This window comes from Hyla sarda, chromosome 4 (genome assembly GCF_029499605.1).
Source record: "Hyla sarda isolate aHylSar1 chromosome 4, aHylSar1.hap1, whole genome shotgun sequence".
Taxonomy (NCBI): domain Eukaryota; kingdom Metazoa; phylum Chordata; class Amphibia; order Anura; family Hylidae; genus Hyla; species Hyla sarda.
In genome coordinates, this window is record NC_079192.1 from 48,334,837 (window position 1) to 48,352,266 (window position 17,430).

Here is a 17,430-nt window from a genome sequence, read left to right on the forward strand (position 1 = left end):
TGGTGCACTGGCCCTTTAAGTCTCAGGGAGCTGGCGCGCGCGCGCCCTAGAGAGCGGAGCCGCGCGCGCCAGCACATGACCGCAGGAGACGGGAACGGGTAAGTGACCTGGGATGCGATTCGCGAGCGGGCGCGTCCCGCTGTGCGAATCGCATCCCCAACGGCCATGGCAGAGCAGCGCTCCCGGTCAGCGCTGACCGGGGAGCTGCAGGGAGAAGGACGCCGTGAGCGCTCCGGGGAGGAGCGGGGACCCGGAGCGCTAGGCGTAACAGTATTTCACTTATTTCCAGATAATACACCCCAAAAATGTGGCACCAGAAATAAGCGTAACTATCTAGTGCGCATTTTTGTGCTTTCACACTAACTGCCCCTATGAGCTTTAACCAGAATAAACTTGGAACTGCGGAGTGCGTATGTATTTCCCTTATTTGTGGATTATACGCCCATAAAGGTTGCCCCAGCAATAAGCTTTCTCTCCCTCTCTGTTGAAGACCACTGCGGCTTTCGTCATCATCCAGACCCCCCCCCCCTTTAGTTTTGTACTCATCTCCCCTCGGTGGGACGGAAGGGTGAGCTGGTCCGGGCCATCTATGCTGCAGGGACCGTCCGGTGGGGAGGGACAGTCTTTCCGGGCCTGTCCATCTTCACCGGGGGGCCTCTTCTCCACGCTTCGGCCCCGGAATAGTGACGTTGCCTTGACGACGACGCACAGGAACATTCATGCGCAACGTCCCTGTGCGTCATCGTCAAGGCAACGTCACTATTCCGGGCCCAAAGCACGGAAAAGAGGCCCCCGCCGGTGAAGATGGACAGGCCCGGAAAGACTGTCCCTCCCCACCGAACGGTCCCTGCAGCATAGATGGCCCGGACCAGCTCACTCTTCCTTCCCGCCGAGGGGAGGTGAGTACAAAAGGGGGGGGTCTGGATGATGACGAAGTCCGTAGTGGTCTTCAACCTGAGGACCTCCAGATGTTTCAAAACTACAACTCCCAGCATGCCCGATGGCTGTCCGGGCATGCAGGGAGTTCTAGTTTTGAAACATCTGGAGGTCCGGAGGTTGAAGACCACTGTTCAGACATTGACAGATGGTGATGATGAAGGGGGGGGGTGTGGGATGATGACAGGGGGATGATGACAGGGGGATGATGACAGGGGGTGATGATGAAGGAGGGGGGTGTGGGATGATGACAGGGGGATGATGACAGGTGGTGATGATGAAGGGGGGATGATGACAGGCGGTGATGATGGAGGGGGGTGTGGGATGATGACAGGGGGATGATGACAGGTGGTGATGATGAAGGGGGGGGTGTGGGATGATGACAGATGGTGATGATGAAGGGGGTGTGTGTGATGATGACAGCGGGATGATGACAGGCAGTGATGATGAAGGGGGGTGTGGGATGATGACAGGAGGATGATGACAGGTGGTGATATGAAGGAGGGGGTGTGGGATGATGACAGGAGGATGATGACAAGCGGTGATGATGAAGAAGGGGGTGTGGGATGATGACAGGGGGATGATGACAGGTGGTGATGATGAAGGGGGGATGATGACAAGGTAATGATGAAGGGGGGATGATGACAGGCGGTGATGATGAAGGGGGGGATGATGACAGGATAATAATGAAGGGGGGATGATGACAGGCGGTGATGATGAAGGGGGGGATGATGACTGGGTAATGATGAAGGGGGGATGATGACAGGCGGTGATGATGAAGGAGGGGGTGTGGGATGATGTCAGGGGGATGATGACAGGCGGGTTATGATGACAGGCGGTGATGATGAAGGGTGGGATGATGACAGGGGGATGATGACAGGCGGTAATGATGAAGGGGGGATGATGACAGGTTAATGATGAAGGGGGGATGATGACAGGCGGTGATGATGAAGGGGGGATGATGACAGGGTGATGATGATGAGGGTGTTAATGACGGGGGTCTGGATGATGACAGGGGGGGATGATGTATTTCCCACCCTAGGCTTATAGTCGAGGATTTTTGGGGTGAAATTAGGGGCCTCAGCTTATATTCTGGTCAGCTTATACTCGAGTATATACAGTAAGTAGCCCATAACTATAGTCCATGAAGACCATTTTGAAATCTATCTAGCTATCATCTGTCTATAATCCTATGATAGTAATGACTCATCTGTGCTACATAATGTTCATACTAACATTATGTACCACAGGAGTGCAAGAAATAATAAGGAATACAACTACAACAGTGAAGAATGTAAGGGGTTGTCCAGGATTAGAAAAACTCTGCTTCTTTTAAGCAAGAACAGCAGCACTCCTTTCCACAGGTAATATGTGTAATATGCTTAGTCTCTTGCAATTCAATGGACCTGAGCTGCAATACCAGACTCAACCTGTGGACAGGAGTGGTGCTGTTTTTACTAGTGTTGCTCACGAATATTCGCAATTCGAATTTTAGTCACGAATATCGCATATTCGCGAATTTGCTAATATTGGGAATATAGCACTATATATTCGCAATTATGAATATTTGCTTTTTTTTGGTTCACAGTACACATCACAGTGATCACTGCATCCCTCTCTGCTCTTCACATATGCGCATATTCGCGAATATTGAGCCCTCCCTTCTTTAACCCCTTAACGATGCAGGACGTATATTTACGTCCTGCGCCTGCTCCCGCGATATGAAGCGGGATCGCGCCGCGATCCCGCATCATATCGCGTCGGTCCCGGCACTCATCAACGGCCGGGACCCGCGGCTAATACCACACATCGCCGATCGCGGCGATGTGCGTTATTAATCCTTTAGAAGCGGCGGTCAAAGCTGACCACCGCTTCTAAAGCGAAAGTGAAAGTGACCCGGCTGCTCAGTCGGGCTGTTCGTGACCACCGCGGTGAAATCGCGGCGTCCCGAACAGCTGACAGGACACCGGGAGGGCCCTTATCTGCCTCCTCGGTGTCCGATCGGCGAATGACTGCTCCGTGCCTGAGATCCAGGCAGGAGCAGTCAAGCGCCGATAACACTGATCACAGGCGTGTTAATACACGCCTGTGATCTGTGTAAAAGATCAGTGTGTGCAGTGTTATAGGTCCCTATGGGACCTATAACACTGCAAAACAAATGAAAAAAAAAAGTGTTAATAAAGGTCATTTAACCCCTTCCCTAATAAAAGTTTGAATCACCCCCCTTTTCCCATAAAAAAAATAAAAGTGTAAAAAAAAAAACATATGTGGTATCGCCGCGTGCGTAAATGTCCGAACTATAAAAATATATCATTAATTAAACCGTACGGTCAATGGCGTAAGCGCAAAAAAATTCCAAATTCAAAGAAAGCGCATTTTGAGTCACTTTTTATACCATTAAAAAATGAATAAAAAGTGATCAAAAAGTCCGATCAAAACAAAAATCATACCACGCCCTGTACGTGGAAAAATAAAAAAGTTATAGGGGTCAGAAGATGACATTTTTAAACGTATAAATTTTCCTGCATGTAGTTATGATTTTTTCCAGAAGTGCGACAAAATCAAACCTATATAAGTAGGGGATCATTTTAACCATATGGACCTACAGAATAATGATAAGGTGTAATTTTTACTGAAATATGCACTGCGTAGAAACAGAAGCCCCCAAAAGTTACAAAATGGCATTTTTTCTTCGATTTTGTCGCACAATGATTATTTTTTCCGTTTCGCCGTGCATTTTTGGGTAAAATGACTAATGTCACCGCAAAGTAGAATTGGCGACGCAAAAAATAAGCCATAATATGGATTTTTAGGTGGAAAATTGAAAGGGTTATGATTTTTAAAAGGTAAGGAGGAAAAAACGAAAGTGCAAAAACGGAAAAACCCTGAGTCCTTAAGGGGTTAATGGTATAGGGAACTAATGGGCTAGTGCCGTGGTCTCCAACCTGCGGACCTCCAGATGTTGCAAAACTACAACTCCAGCATGCACGGACAGCCAACGGCTCTCCGGGCATGCTGGGATTTGTAGTTTTGCAACATCTTGAGGTCCGCAGGTTGGAGACCACTGCACTAGCCCATTAGTTCCCTATACCATTAAAGAAGGTGGATGAGCAATAGAGAAGGAAGAAGAAGAGAATGTGACATTTCTAACAGGTTTGTTGGCTTTATTTTTTTTTCATATTGACACCAAGTCACCAAGTCAGTACCTGTAGTATCGGAAAATGCGGCATTAACTGCTCCAGAGGAAAAATCAAGACCTGAAAACAAGAGAAAAATAACACATTAAGTTGAATACTTTGGGGGAGATTTATCAAAACTTGTCCAGTTGCCCATGGCAACCAATCAGCTCGCTTCTTTCATTTTTAAGAAGGCCTGTGAAAAATGAAAGAAGCCATCTGATTGGTCGCTATGGGCAACTGGACAAGTTTTCCTCTGCACAGGTTTTGATAAATCTCCCCCTTCGTCTTTATTTACATTCTGGAATTATGAAGCATCAGGATGAGGAATGGATGATACTGGGACCTGCAAGGACAAAGGTAGGTAAGTATATATTTTTTGTTTTTTTTTTAATTTTCTTACTGCCCCCACAACTTCTGCGCAACCCCCATGTGCCACCGGAGAACCTTTAAAGTCATTTTCCACCCTGGCTTTCATTGTCACCAATTTTTTTTTTCCCATTAAATCATTTTATTAAATTTCAAAAGCAGAACAAATAAATGCAGAAACAATGAGAGTACATCAGGTTATCAAGCATAGCAACGGTAACGACAGTCATAGTATATGGGATATAACAATCCTGGCTCTATTCTCCCTTGAGATCAGTGGGGGGGGGGGGGGCACCTACATATGGGGATATTGCAAGGTAACAGGTGCGAGAAAGGTGGGTAGGTGCCCGTGGTGCACACCACTCTAGGTAGGTGCTGGTACAATGGTATGCTGCGAATGTGGGAGATGAACCTGGAGACTACACATCGTGGCTGTCGCTATGTACGTTCTGAGGTACAGTGGAAAACATAATGAAAACTGTAAACAAACTATAGCCTATGGGAGTAGTCATTGTCACCAATATTGTTACTTGTGAAACTACAAGCCCCCAGCTGGCCCAGGGGATTATTTTTGCTGTCCTCTGCGGATCTCCTGCTTATGGACACTGCTATATCTTTTCTTCATACTGGAATTGGGATTAGAGAAGAATGTTGAGTTGTTTTTGTAGGAATCTGTCTTTTAGCTTTCTATATTAAAAATTATCTTTTAGTCTGTATTTTCTATATTACATTGAGTGAATGATATCGTTGAGGAATTCACTCACTGTATGAAACACACAGTAAAATATCCAGCATAACCCTGGAAACTCCTATAATCTACGCTTTATATACTCACCTATAGCTGGCGGCTGAAATCTTGGAGTTTCCTTGGGAATCATTCCTATGGATACATAAAATAAATGGAAAGGATTACATGAAACAAGAACATTTGAAATTTACAAATGGAAGCCAACAGTGGGCAGTAGAGGTCTTACCTTTTTGGGGTGTTGTCCAAACAGAGGGAGGTTGTTTAGCAGGTTCATTCATACCTATAGTTCAGGTAACATATGTTACTTCTTATTGAAGGGATTTTATAGCATTGGATAATAAGTGTGGTGTAGCACAGCATGTGAATAAGACTTCTCAACGTTGATGACTGGGATACATACTGATGTATAATCGTTTTAGTGTGACCTATTATTTCACGCATCATTCTAGAATTGTCCTCTTACGTGAGGGTCAATAAAAGGCTTTAAATAGGCAAGTTAATTGTTTCATAAATGGAGGGTGTGGGGAGCATATACAGTGGTCCCTCAACATACGATGGTAATCCGTTCCAAATGGACCATCGTTTGTAGAAACCATCGTATGTTGAGGGATCCGTGCAATGTAAAGTGTAGGATAGTGGTCTCCGACCTGCGGACCTCCAGATTTTGCAAAACTATAACTCCCAGCATGCCCGGACAGCCAACGGCTGTCCGGGCATGCTGGGAGTTGTAGTTTTGCAACATCTAGAGGTCTGCAGGTTGAAGACCATTGGTATAGGAGGTTATACTCACGTGTCCCTGCCGCTCTGGATGTCACCGCTGCCCTCGATGTCACCCTCCATCGCTGTCGCCACGTCCTCGTGGTGTCCCCGACGCTCCGGAAAGGTCTCTGCTGCCCAGGATCCTCGCTCTCCGTCGCCGCCATCATGTCGCTACGCACGCCGCTGCTATTGTTTGACGGGACGGTGCGCGCGTCGACGTGATGACGACGAAGGAGAGCGCCGGCAATGCAGGGAATCCCGAAGACGATGCTCCGGAGCCCCGAGGACCGGTGAGTGATTGTCAGCGGACCACACGGGGCACCGTAAACGGTTATCCGGTGGAAGCTGAAGCAGTCTGCGTTGCCGGATAGCCGTTTATGCGATGGCCCCGACATACAAAAGAATGGTATGTTGATGCTGCCTTCAACATGCGATGGCCTCTGAAAGGCCATCGTATGTTGAAAAGATCGTATGTTGGGGCCATTGTAGGTCGGGGGGGTCACTGTACTCTAAAGAAAAAAGACATTCTAAAGTAGAAAGGGATTTTGTGGGTCTACAGATAGGAAAACCTCTTAAAGATCTAGAGTTGGATACACATTAGATATCAGAGGTCAGCCAAATTCATGCTTTCTTAATATGAATATTCTTTATTTAAAAAAAAAATGTTGTATACATTGTTTAAAAAAAACATAACAAAAATTAATAATAAATAATTAGTTTCATTTAACACGTGTTTTCCGGACAGATACACCTACTGACCCCCCCCCAGTACCGTTACACACTGGACTTGGCCGAGCATGCATGTGCAAAAGAGGAATAAGTGACTGGTTACTGTTATTTCCCTTGTGAATAAAAGGGTTGGGCATGTTGTACTGTGTCCCACTGTGGCTTCCTTTCTTCTGCCAATTTTAGATGTTGACTTACAGTCAGGATAGAAGAAAAAGAGAAGAAGAAGAGGTACAGTATGTTGATGAGTATACATTACATTTCAGAGGTAGGTCATCTTTGATAGCCTTGTTCATTCTCCGATTCGTCCTGGAGGGCAGAGCTGGTTTGGGGTCACAAGGATTGGTGTTCTCATAATCATCATCATCGTTGTCGTCATCTGGAGTGAAGACTGAACATAAACATAAAGGTGATAAAAAAAAGTCAATAAAGAGACCGACAACTGCAATATACACCAGAACCAGACTGTGAACACCACGTCAGGTGAATTGAAGAACTACATACTTAGTGAAGTCTATAGTCAAATAAAATCAGAAATATACAAGGTTGATTCTGTTATGCGAGGAAGCGGTTTCTTTATTATTTGTTTTATTTTGCCTTTATTAATGTGAAAAACATGGCCTTGGCCGAGTGAAGATGAAGAGGACCAACTGGGTTGCTAACATATTTGGTCTAGGAATAAATCAGAAAGCAGAGTGTAAAGGAACCCTTACACATTTGACCAAACAGCTATCTCTCCCTATTTCTCCATACACATTAACATTCAGCTTGGCTGAGCATCTATAAGGATGGAATGGAGAGTGGAGGGAAAGTAAATTCTAGCACCATCAAACCCAACATGCTCCATTCTTCCTCCTGTCTTCTGTGCGGTGAGAGTTGGGAGGCCCCCACAATATCACACACTAAACTGTCCAGCAGGTACAAACAACATTTTTCTGATGTTTATGGAGTCTTTTAGAGATTGGGAATTCTTCATACCGAACATTGTAATTATGTTTAAAGGGGTTCTCCGGTGCTTAGACATCTTATCCCCTATCCAAAGGATAGGGGATAAGATGCCTGATCGAGGGAGTCCCACCGCTGGGGACCCCCGTGATCATGCACGCGGCACCCCGTTTGTAATCAGTCCCCGGAGCGTGTTCGCTCCGGGACTGATTACCGGCGACATGCCCCCTCCTCTAGGCTTGCATTGAGGGGCGGAGCGTGACATCACATGGGGCGGGGGCATGACGTCACACACCGCCCGCCCTGTAGTCGCTGGTAATCAGTCCCGGAGCGAACACGCTCCGGGGACTGATTACAAACGGGGTGCTGCGTGCAAGATCCCGGGGGTCCCCAGCGGCGGGACTCCCTCGATCAGGCATCTTATACCCTATCCTTTGGATAGGGGATAAGATGTCTAAGCACCGGAGTACCCCTTTAAACTGCACTACTCCTGGAGTAATCTCTATTAGTAATGGCAGGGAATTCTTAAAGGGCTTATCCACCATAAGGTGATTTTAGTACATACCTGCCAGACAGTAATGGACATGCTTAGGAAGGATCCGTGCTTGTCTGGGGGCTAAATGGCTATTTTGTGAGATTACCATACTGCTGTGGCTTTTTGTGAAATTTCCTGTTGGAGTACCCTTGCTCCAACTACACATCCTATGATTCCTTGTTTGTAAGTTTGAGGTCACTTTTCTCCCTCCAACACAACAGCCACCCCACCCATTGAAGCACACCTTTGATCCTTTCTATGAAATAGACCAGTGTTTTCTAACCAGTGCGCCTCTAGCTGTTGCTAAACTACAATTCCTTGCAAAATTATCTCCTTCCCTCCCAGCAGTTGCTCCACCCATTGAAGCAAAGACAGGCTCCCTTTCATCACCTGACTAGTGATGTAATGCCTCGGGCCACACTGAAACCTGGGAAAACCTGAGACAACACTCATTTTGAATGCTGTTAAAAATAAACAGTGCGGCAAAAATCACAAAAGAATTGTGAGACGACCATGAAACACAGGTACAGACACACACTACATTATGAACTACACTAACTTTCCAGACCCTGTAGCATAGTCAAATAAAAAATACCAGAATACCCCTTTAATACTGAACCCTTGCAAGAAGATTTGTTTTCTTTTTAATTCCTAATTTCTTTTATAAAAAATACATAAAGAAGCAAAACACATATAATAGACAATTAGCAGGTGGGATTGCATATAAAATGCATACTATATATCTCCATAATGTACAACATTATATATTTGATAATAACAATCGGGGGAGATTAATCAAAACCTGTGCAAAGGAAAAGTTGGCCAGTTGCCCATAGCAACCAATCAGATTGCTTCTTTCATTTTGTAGAGGCCTTGTTAAAAATTAAAGAAGCGAGCTGTAACTTTTCCTCTGGACAGGTTTTGATAAATCTCCCCCCATTAAATACCCAAGATACATAAAATAAAAAAATACAGTTTTCAGGCTTAGCCAACATGACGTGAGATTAATAGTTTAATTATCCTAAATCCTACCAAATAAGTAGGAAGAAGGTCATGGTGGACAAAAGATAGGAAGATGTGGTCATAAACAAGCCAAATCAATACAGACAAATGCCTTTTCGCAGTATAGAAATTGGAATTACCTTATTGCTCAGGCACAACGGAGACCGGCGGTAAGCACGACATTGGCGAACGAAGGCCAGGCTTGGGGGCAGTGAGAAAGAGCAGGCCAACTTCAGTAGAGATTGACCATGATGACGCATTGCTACCAGAATTCTCACAAATCTTACAATATTTTAAATTAAAAATAATAGGAGACCTATATAATGTATATGTGTACAGATCTTGGGTTCTCTCTGGTTACAATAAAGCAAGATATTATATTGTGAGACAATTTTTTTCTGTTTCCTGGACAATAGTGTGCTGGTAAAATGACATGGCGGTTAAGAACCATTATTTTTGGGAAGGGTTTTATGAGTCACTGTGCCATGTTGTCACGATGCCGGCTGGCAGGTAGTGGATCCTCTGTGCCAGAGAGGGATTGGCGTGGACCGTGCTAGTGGATCGGTTCTAAGTCACTACTGGTTTTCACCAGAGCCCGCCGCAAAGCGGGATGGTCTTGCTGCGGCGGTAGTGACCAGGTCGTATCCACTAGCAACGGCTCAACCTCTCTGACTGCTGAAGATAGGCGCGGTACAAGGGAGTAGACAGAAGCAAGGTCGGACGTAGCAGAAGGTCGGGGCAGGCAGCAAGGATCGTAGTCAGGGGCAACGGCAGGAGGTCTGGAACACAGGCTAGGAACACACAAGGAAACGCTTTCACTGGCACAATGGCAACAAGATCCGGCGAGGGAGTGCAGGGGAAGTGAGGTATAAATAAGGAGTGCACAGGTGAACACACTAATTAGAACCACTGCGCCAATCAGCGGCGCAGTGGCCCTTTAAATAGCAAAGACCCGGCGCGCGCGCGCCCTAGGGAGCGGGGCCGCGCGCGCCGGGACAGGATCGACGGAGAGCGAGTCAGGTACGGGAGCCGGGGTGCGCATCGCGAGCGGGCGCCACCCGCATCGCGAATCGCATCCCGGCTGGAGGCGGTATCGCAGCGCCCCGGGTCAGTGGATCTGACCGGAGCGCTGCAGTAACGAGAGTGTAGCGAGCGCTCCGGGGAGGAGCGGGGACCCGGAGCGCTCGGCGTAACACATGTTATGGTTGATCACCCACCCTTAATGTGTTCTTCCTGCCCTTAAGCAGTAGAGCAATGCGCAACCTCTGCAATTGGCCAAAAATAGATGGTCCCAAAGGGGGGGCTATAATAGGCAAACATGTATTTACCATGAGAAATGCTTGATTTGAACATTTTATTTTCGGTTTGTTTTGTGTGCTTTAGAAAATTAAAATAAAGGAAAATGCTCAGGTATGTGACAAAAAAGACCATCAACCAGAGAGAAGAACCTCTTTTTCTGTTTCCTTGACCTAGCTTGTGGCAAATAATACGAAGCGTGGAACTGCAAGCCAACATGAGGCCTTTGGCTGGGTTCACACTATGGAATCTCTGGGCATAATTTCTGCCGGAGATGAAGCCGGCGGCACTAGGACTAAGCAGACTGCATTGCCTTCCCCATAGATGTCACTGCATTTCTGAGCAGATCTCCCAAAAGATCCACCCAGAAATGCATTGCCTTCTATGCGGATGCAGTCCTTGCGGTCCCAGTGCCGCGGCTCGATCTCCAGCAGAAATTCTACCCAGAGATTCCGTAGTGTGAACCTAGCCTTAGGGTCTATTTACAAGGCAGAATTTCTGATTGTGAAATTCCGCCTCAAATTAAAGCCAACAGACTTCTATGGGATTCCGCACTCTCATTCACACTTCTGAATTTCCGCTTGCGGAATTCCGCAAGTGGAAATTCAGAAGTGTGAATGGGAGTGTGGAATCGCTTAGAAGTCTATTGGCTTTAATTTGAGGCGGAATTCTGCAAGCGGAAATTCAGAAGTGTGAATGGGAGTGCGGAATCCCATAAAAGTCTATTGGCTTTAATTTGAGGCAGAATTCCACAAGCCGAAATTCTGCCATGTGAATAGACCCTCAGAGTGTGTGCACACAGCATATTTTTCCACTAGCAGAAAATTCTAAGGCTGGGTTCACACTGTGGAATTTCTGGGCAGAATTTCTGCCGGAGATCAAGCCGGCGGCACTAGGACCCGGCGGACTGCATTGCCTTCCCCATAGATATCAATGCATTTATGAGCAGATCTCCTAAAAGATCGGTCCAGAAATGCATTGACGTCTATGAGGACGGCAATGCAGTCCATGTGGTCCTAGTGCCGCCGTCTAAATCTCCAGCAGAAATTCTGCCCAGAGATTCCGTAATGTGAACCTAGCATAAGGGAAATACACAGAAGTAATTCTAAGGATAATTTCAGATTTTGGTTTAGGAAATCCAGTTTCACAACTTTGTGTCAATTCCAGAATCATGTGAACAGAACCTAACTGCTTGTAGCTTAGATGACTGAAAGTTCTATTATTGTTGTTTTATTATTTCATTTTTTTTGTTTTTATATCAAACATAGTTATGGTCACTTTATCTATTAATGGCCTGACCAACAGGAGCCGCCAGGCATACTTTCTACTCCAGCCCTGCCTTTATGTTATGGGACACAGAGCATGGAGAGGAGGACACCTTTCTTAGCTCATTCTCCTCATCGGTGGATGTCTGAACACTCAGACCCCAATTGGTCAAAACTTATGAAATGTCTCTAGAACAACTTTAATTAAGGACTCGGTGATGCACAATACAAGATTAGGGAGATTAGGGAGGAAAACAAGTTTCTCAGAAGCTGGTGTAGGAAGGAGGGTTTTGGGTTCATGGAGAACTGGGCTGACTTCGCTATCGGATACCGGCTCTATCGTAGGGACGGGCTGCACCTCAATAGGGAGGGTGGAGCTGTGCTCGGGGAGAAGATGGCTAGAAGGGTGGAGGAGTGTTTAGACTAGGGACTGGGGGGGGAGGGAACCTATAACATAGAGGGGGAAGATAGTGTAGATAGAGAGGGGGGACTTATTAATATACCTGGGGGTGGAGCGGAGGGAGGGGTTAGAATAGTTAATAGGGATAGGCTTCATAGGAAAAAAAAACATACACCATTGAATTGCATGTTGACTAATGCAAGAAGTCTGATCAATAAAACTGACGAACTGGAGTGGTTGATGTCTGAAGAAAATTATGACATAGTGGGTATAACAGAGACTTGGTTGGATGATAGCTGTGACTGGGCGGTCAACATACAGGGTTATAGTTTATTCTGGAAGGATCGGACAAAACGGAAAGGGGGAGGAGTTTGTCTTTACATGAAATCGAGTCTGAAGGCTGCACTGCGGGAGGATATATGGGAGGGAAACGATAATGTGGAGTTATTGGTAGAAATATATATGGAGAAAAAAATTCTGATGGGGTTTGTTATAAGCCACCAAACATAATGGAAGAGGCAGAAGATCAATTACTGAGGCAAATAAACAAGGCAGCAAATCAGAATGAGGTGATAACAATGGGGGATTTTAACTATCCTAATATAAACTGGGAGACTGAGACCTGTGAATCTCATAAAGGAAACAGGTTTTTGACTATAGCTAAAGACAATTATCTGTCCCAAATGGAGCAGACCCCCCCCCCCCCCCAAAAAAAAAAAGAACAATATGGATGAATAAAAATGTTAAGGGGGCAATACATGACAAAAATAAAGCATTTAAACTACTAAAACAGGATGGCAGTGAACAAGCATTAAAAAGCTATAGAGAAAAATTTTGAATATGTAAAAACAGATAAAAGCCGCAAAAATAGAGACAGAAAGACTCATTGCCAAAGAGAGTAAAACTAACCCCAACATTTTTTTAAACTGTATAAATAGCAAAAAGGTTAAAAATTAAAGTGTTGGCCCTTTAAAAAATGATGAGGAAGAAATTATAAATGGGGATCAGTGTTGCTCGCGAATATTCGCAATACGAATTTTAATCGTGAATATCGCATATTCGCGAATTCGCGAATATTCGCGAATATAGCGCGATATATTCGTAATTACGAATATTCTTTTTTTTTTTTTTTTCCCACAGTACACATCACAGTGATCATCCCTCTCTGCTTCCAGCTTGTGTGGTGTAAAGAAGGCTCTAATACTGCTGTGTGAGATTGGTGTGCGAATTTTCGCATATGCGAAAATTAGCATATGCTAATCTGCGCATATGCGAATTTCTGTTTATGTTAATTTTTGCATATGCGAATTTCCACATATGCGAAAATAAAACGAGAATGTTACGAATATGCGAATATTCGCGAATATATGACGAATATTCATCCATATATTCGCGAATATTCGCGAATTCGAATATGGCCTATGCCGCTCAACACTAATGGGGATTAGGAAAAAGCAAATATATTATTTTGGAATATCTTGAGATAAATAAATGTATGACTCCATATCAGCATGAGGGATCGGTCCTGTCACACTAACCTGATCAGCTTTTATGAGGAGGTGAGCTCCAGACTGGACCAGGGAGAATCGTTGGATGTCGTATATCTGGATTTTTCCAAAGCATTTGATATGGTGACACATAAAAGATTGGTGCATAAAATGCGAATGCTTGGACTGGGGGAAAATGTGTGCAAGTGGGTAAGTAACTGGCTCAGTGATAGGAAACAGAGGGTGGTTATTAATGGTACTTATTCTGATCGGGTGACTGTTACTAGTGGGGTACCACAGGGGTCCGTCTTGGGTCCTGTTCTATTTAATACATTCATTAATGACCTTGTAGAGGGGTTGAATAGTCAAGTAGCAATCTTTGCAGATGATACTAAACTCTGTAAAGCGGTAAACACTAAAGAGGACAGTGCACTGTTACAAATGGATCTGGATAGGTTGGAGGTTTGGGCTGAGAAGTGGAAGATGAGGTTCAACACTGATAAATGTAAGGTAATGCACTTGGGGAGGAAACATCCAGGCTGGGATTATGTATTAAATGGGGGCACACTTGGGACGACTGACGTGGAAAAGGACTTAGGAGTCTTAGTTAATAGTAAATTTAGCTGTAGCGACCAGTGTCGGGCAGCTGCTGCAAAGGCAAATAAAATCATGGGGTACATCAATAGGGGCATAGATGCCGACGACAAGGAAATAATTCTACCGCTGTACAAATCACTAGTCAGACCACACATGGAATACTGTGTACAGTACTGGGCACCAGTGTACGAGAAAGATATAGGGGAGCTGGAGAGGGTTCAAAGACGGGCAACCAGGGAAATACGGGGAATGGGAGGACTACAGTACCCAGAAAGATGATCAGAATTAGGGTTATTTAGTTTAGAAAAAAGAAGGCTTAGGGTAGACCTAATTACTATGTATAAATATATCATGGGACAGTGCAGATATCTCTCCCATGATCTATTTATACCCAGGACTGTATATATAACAAGGGGGCATCCTCTACGTCTAGAGGAAAGAAGGTTTCTACACCAGCACAGACGGGGGTTCTTTACTGTAAGAGCAGTGAGACTGTGGAATTCTCTGCCTGAGGAGGTGGTCATGGTGAACTCTGTAAAAGAGTTCAAAAGGGGTCTGGATGCATTCTTGGAGAGTAATAACAAAGTTGGTTATGTATACTAGATTTATAGGGACACAACGTTGAATGGATTTATTCTGATGCCATGTTTGCAGTCAGGAAGGAATTTTTACCTCTAGTATGAGTTTTTTTTTGCCTTCCTCTGGATCAGCTCAGTAGGGACTCATTAGGGTTATAGGTTGAACTTGATAAACTTGATGGATAACATGTATTTCAAATTAAAATTAAAAAAAGACTGAACTGACTGTAGTTTTTTTCACATCTGATTTGAAATCAACTTTATGTGGTTTTTGGGTGCTTACACATGTAGGTGGTGCAGAAAATATGCATATTCTGTCCTAAAATGCATATAAAAACACAGTGAACACAGTCTAAAATGCACTGAAAAAAAACATACCATGTAATCGATGGTGTATTTTCTTTTAAAAACAAAGAGCAGATTGAGGCAACGTTTACACATAGGATTTTGGTCAGAATTTTGCTTAGGATTTTGCAAAATCCTGACCAAAATATTATGGGGGAATTTGTCATTGGCTTTTATCTTCATTTTGATGTATATTTTTCGCATATTTTTTGCGCATGAGCCAGAATTTGAATTAACTTTAGTCATATGCATGGTGCAGCAGAATTTAATTGAGGACAATAAAGGCTGCTGCACCAGAAACTCCGCCTGGAATTTATCCGTGGAGAAATTCTGTAGTACGCATGGGTCTTTAAAGAAAGCAATTTCCTAATATTGATCTATTCAAGTGAAGAAATTACAAATACACAGATAACACATTAAAATAACCATAATTTACCCTACATCTTTGAAAAACATGCAAAGATAAAAAAACATTTTTTAAATAAATAAAAAACACAATAAAATCATGACATGCCCCAACTACACAAAAACAGAAAATTCTTATCCACTCCAAAACAGGATCATTCTAACTCAATGCCACAAAAAAAAATGAAATAAAGAAAGCAACAAAAAAAAATATTTCCATACCTTGATTCTTTATTCCCATTGGATTCCCGTACATGTTCTGCATGTTTTCTTTTAGACTTATGGTTATTGTTATGATAAAAAATTGCTCTTATATGAGGATATGACTGTTGGACAACATTTGTATAACCAGCCCATAGCCAAACTACTCCTTCCTAGACCCAAATATTTGGTGATTTCTTTCCGGAGGCTCACAGTATGTAAATGTGTATTTTGAGGCTCAACAAAGTTATTTCAAAGCGATACTTTTTCTTCCTCTACAAGATCACTGGAGCAGAACTAAACTCACACCCAACTGGAAACAGCTCACTGGGGGATTTCTTTATACTAAACAGTCAATAATAATAAAAATATTTCTTAATGTATCTTTTTTTTCTTGTAGAATTAATACTTTTATTATTATTATTATTCATAATAAATAATAATAACTCCCCGCCCCAATTCTTCAGGTCCACCAACATTCTGTGTTTTTTTCAGTGGCTTCATTAGAATAGAAGAGAAAAAAATTCAAATCCTGGACTATTGGTGGGCCAGATGTGAGTTGGGGACCTCTGGCCTCTGGCCCTCTTGGGAGGTTGAATTTCAGTGTATGCTGAGAGTTATACTATACTGCAGTACAGATGTTAAGTAATCAGGAGTTTGTAGCTCTAAGACGCCTATGGGGACAAAAACAAAGTAAAAAGTTTTTAAATAAAAAGGTTTTTACTAAATAAAGTGTATAAAAAACTAAAATAAAGGTTCCTTTCCCAATTAGGCTATATATGTTATCACAAAAATGTTTAAAAATAATTATAAATCTAAAGATAAATAATAAAATAAAAAACACATACATATTAGGTATTGTTGCGTTCATAACGACTTGTACTATAAAACTATGATGTTATTTATTCTGCATTAACCCCTTAAGGACTCAGGGTTTTTCCGTTTTTGCACTTTCGTTTTTTCCTCCTTACCTTTTAAAAATCATAACCCTTTCAATTTTCCACCTAAAAATCCAGATTATGGCTTATTTTTTGCGTCGCCAATTCTACTTTGCAGTGACATTAGTCATTTTACCCAAAAATGCACGGCGAAACGGAAAAAAAAATCATTGTGCGACAAAATCGAAAAAAAAACGCCATTTTGTAACTTTTGGGGGCTTTCGTTTCTACGCAGTGCATATTTCGGTAAAAATTACACCTTATCATTATTCTGTAGGTCCATACGGTTAAAATGATACCCTACTTATATAGGTTTGATTTTGTCGCACTTCTGGAAAAAATCATAACTACATGCAGGAAAATTTATACGTTTAAAAATGTCATCTTCTGACCCCTATAACTTTTTTATTTTTCCATGTATGGGGTGGTATGAGGACTCATTTTTTGCGCCGTGATCTGAAGTTTTTATCGGTATGATTTTTGTTTTGATCGGACTTTTTGATCACTTTTTATTCATTTTTTAATGATATAAAAAGTGACCAAAATACGCTTTTTTGGACTTTGGAATTTTTTTGCGCGTACGCTATTGACCGTACGGCTTAATTAATTATATATTTTTATAGTTCGGACATTTATGCACGCGGCGATACCACATATGTTTATTTTTTATTTTTTTTACACTGTTTTATTTTTTTTATGGGAAAAGGGGGGTGATTCAAACT

At 43.3% G+C, this 17,430-nt stretch overlaps 1 protein-coding gene across 8 annotated transcripts in view; it reads right to left on the minus strand.

Annotated features, from left to right (window-relative positions):
• The window catches only part of LOC130367869 (lithostathine-1-alpha-like), a 135,725-nt gene that overhangs the window by 102,798 nt on the left and 15,497 nt on the right, over positions 1 to 17,430 (minus strand). For 6 of the 8 annotated variants that reach the window (XR_008892206.1, XM_056570784.1, XM_056570787.1 and 3 more), the window contains exons 1-5: positions 15,792 to 15,852; positions 6,974 to 7,105; positions 5,456 to 5,509; positions 5,317 to 5,361; positions 4,143 to 4,193 (exon numbers count right to left, since the gene is read on the minus strand). Coding sequence is in view for 7 of the 8 variants with exons in the window: in XM_056570784.1 (XP_056426759.1) it covers positions 4,143 to 4,193; positions 5,317 to 5,361; positions 5,456 to 5,509; positions 6,974 to 7,105; positions 15,792 to 15,834 (325 nt within the window). In the remaining variant the exon portion in view is untranslated. Of the gene's footprint in view, positions 1 to 4,142; positions 4,194 to 5,316; positions 5,362 to 5,455; positions 5,510 to 6,973; positions 7,106 to 15,791; positions 15,853 to 17,430 lie in introns of those variants that run through there. The other 2 variants (XM_056570789.1, XM_056570788.1) reach the window with 1 other exon arrangement.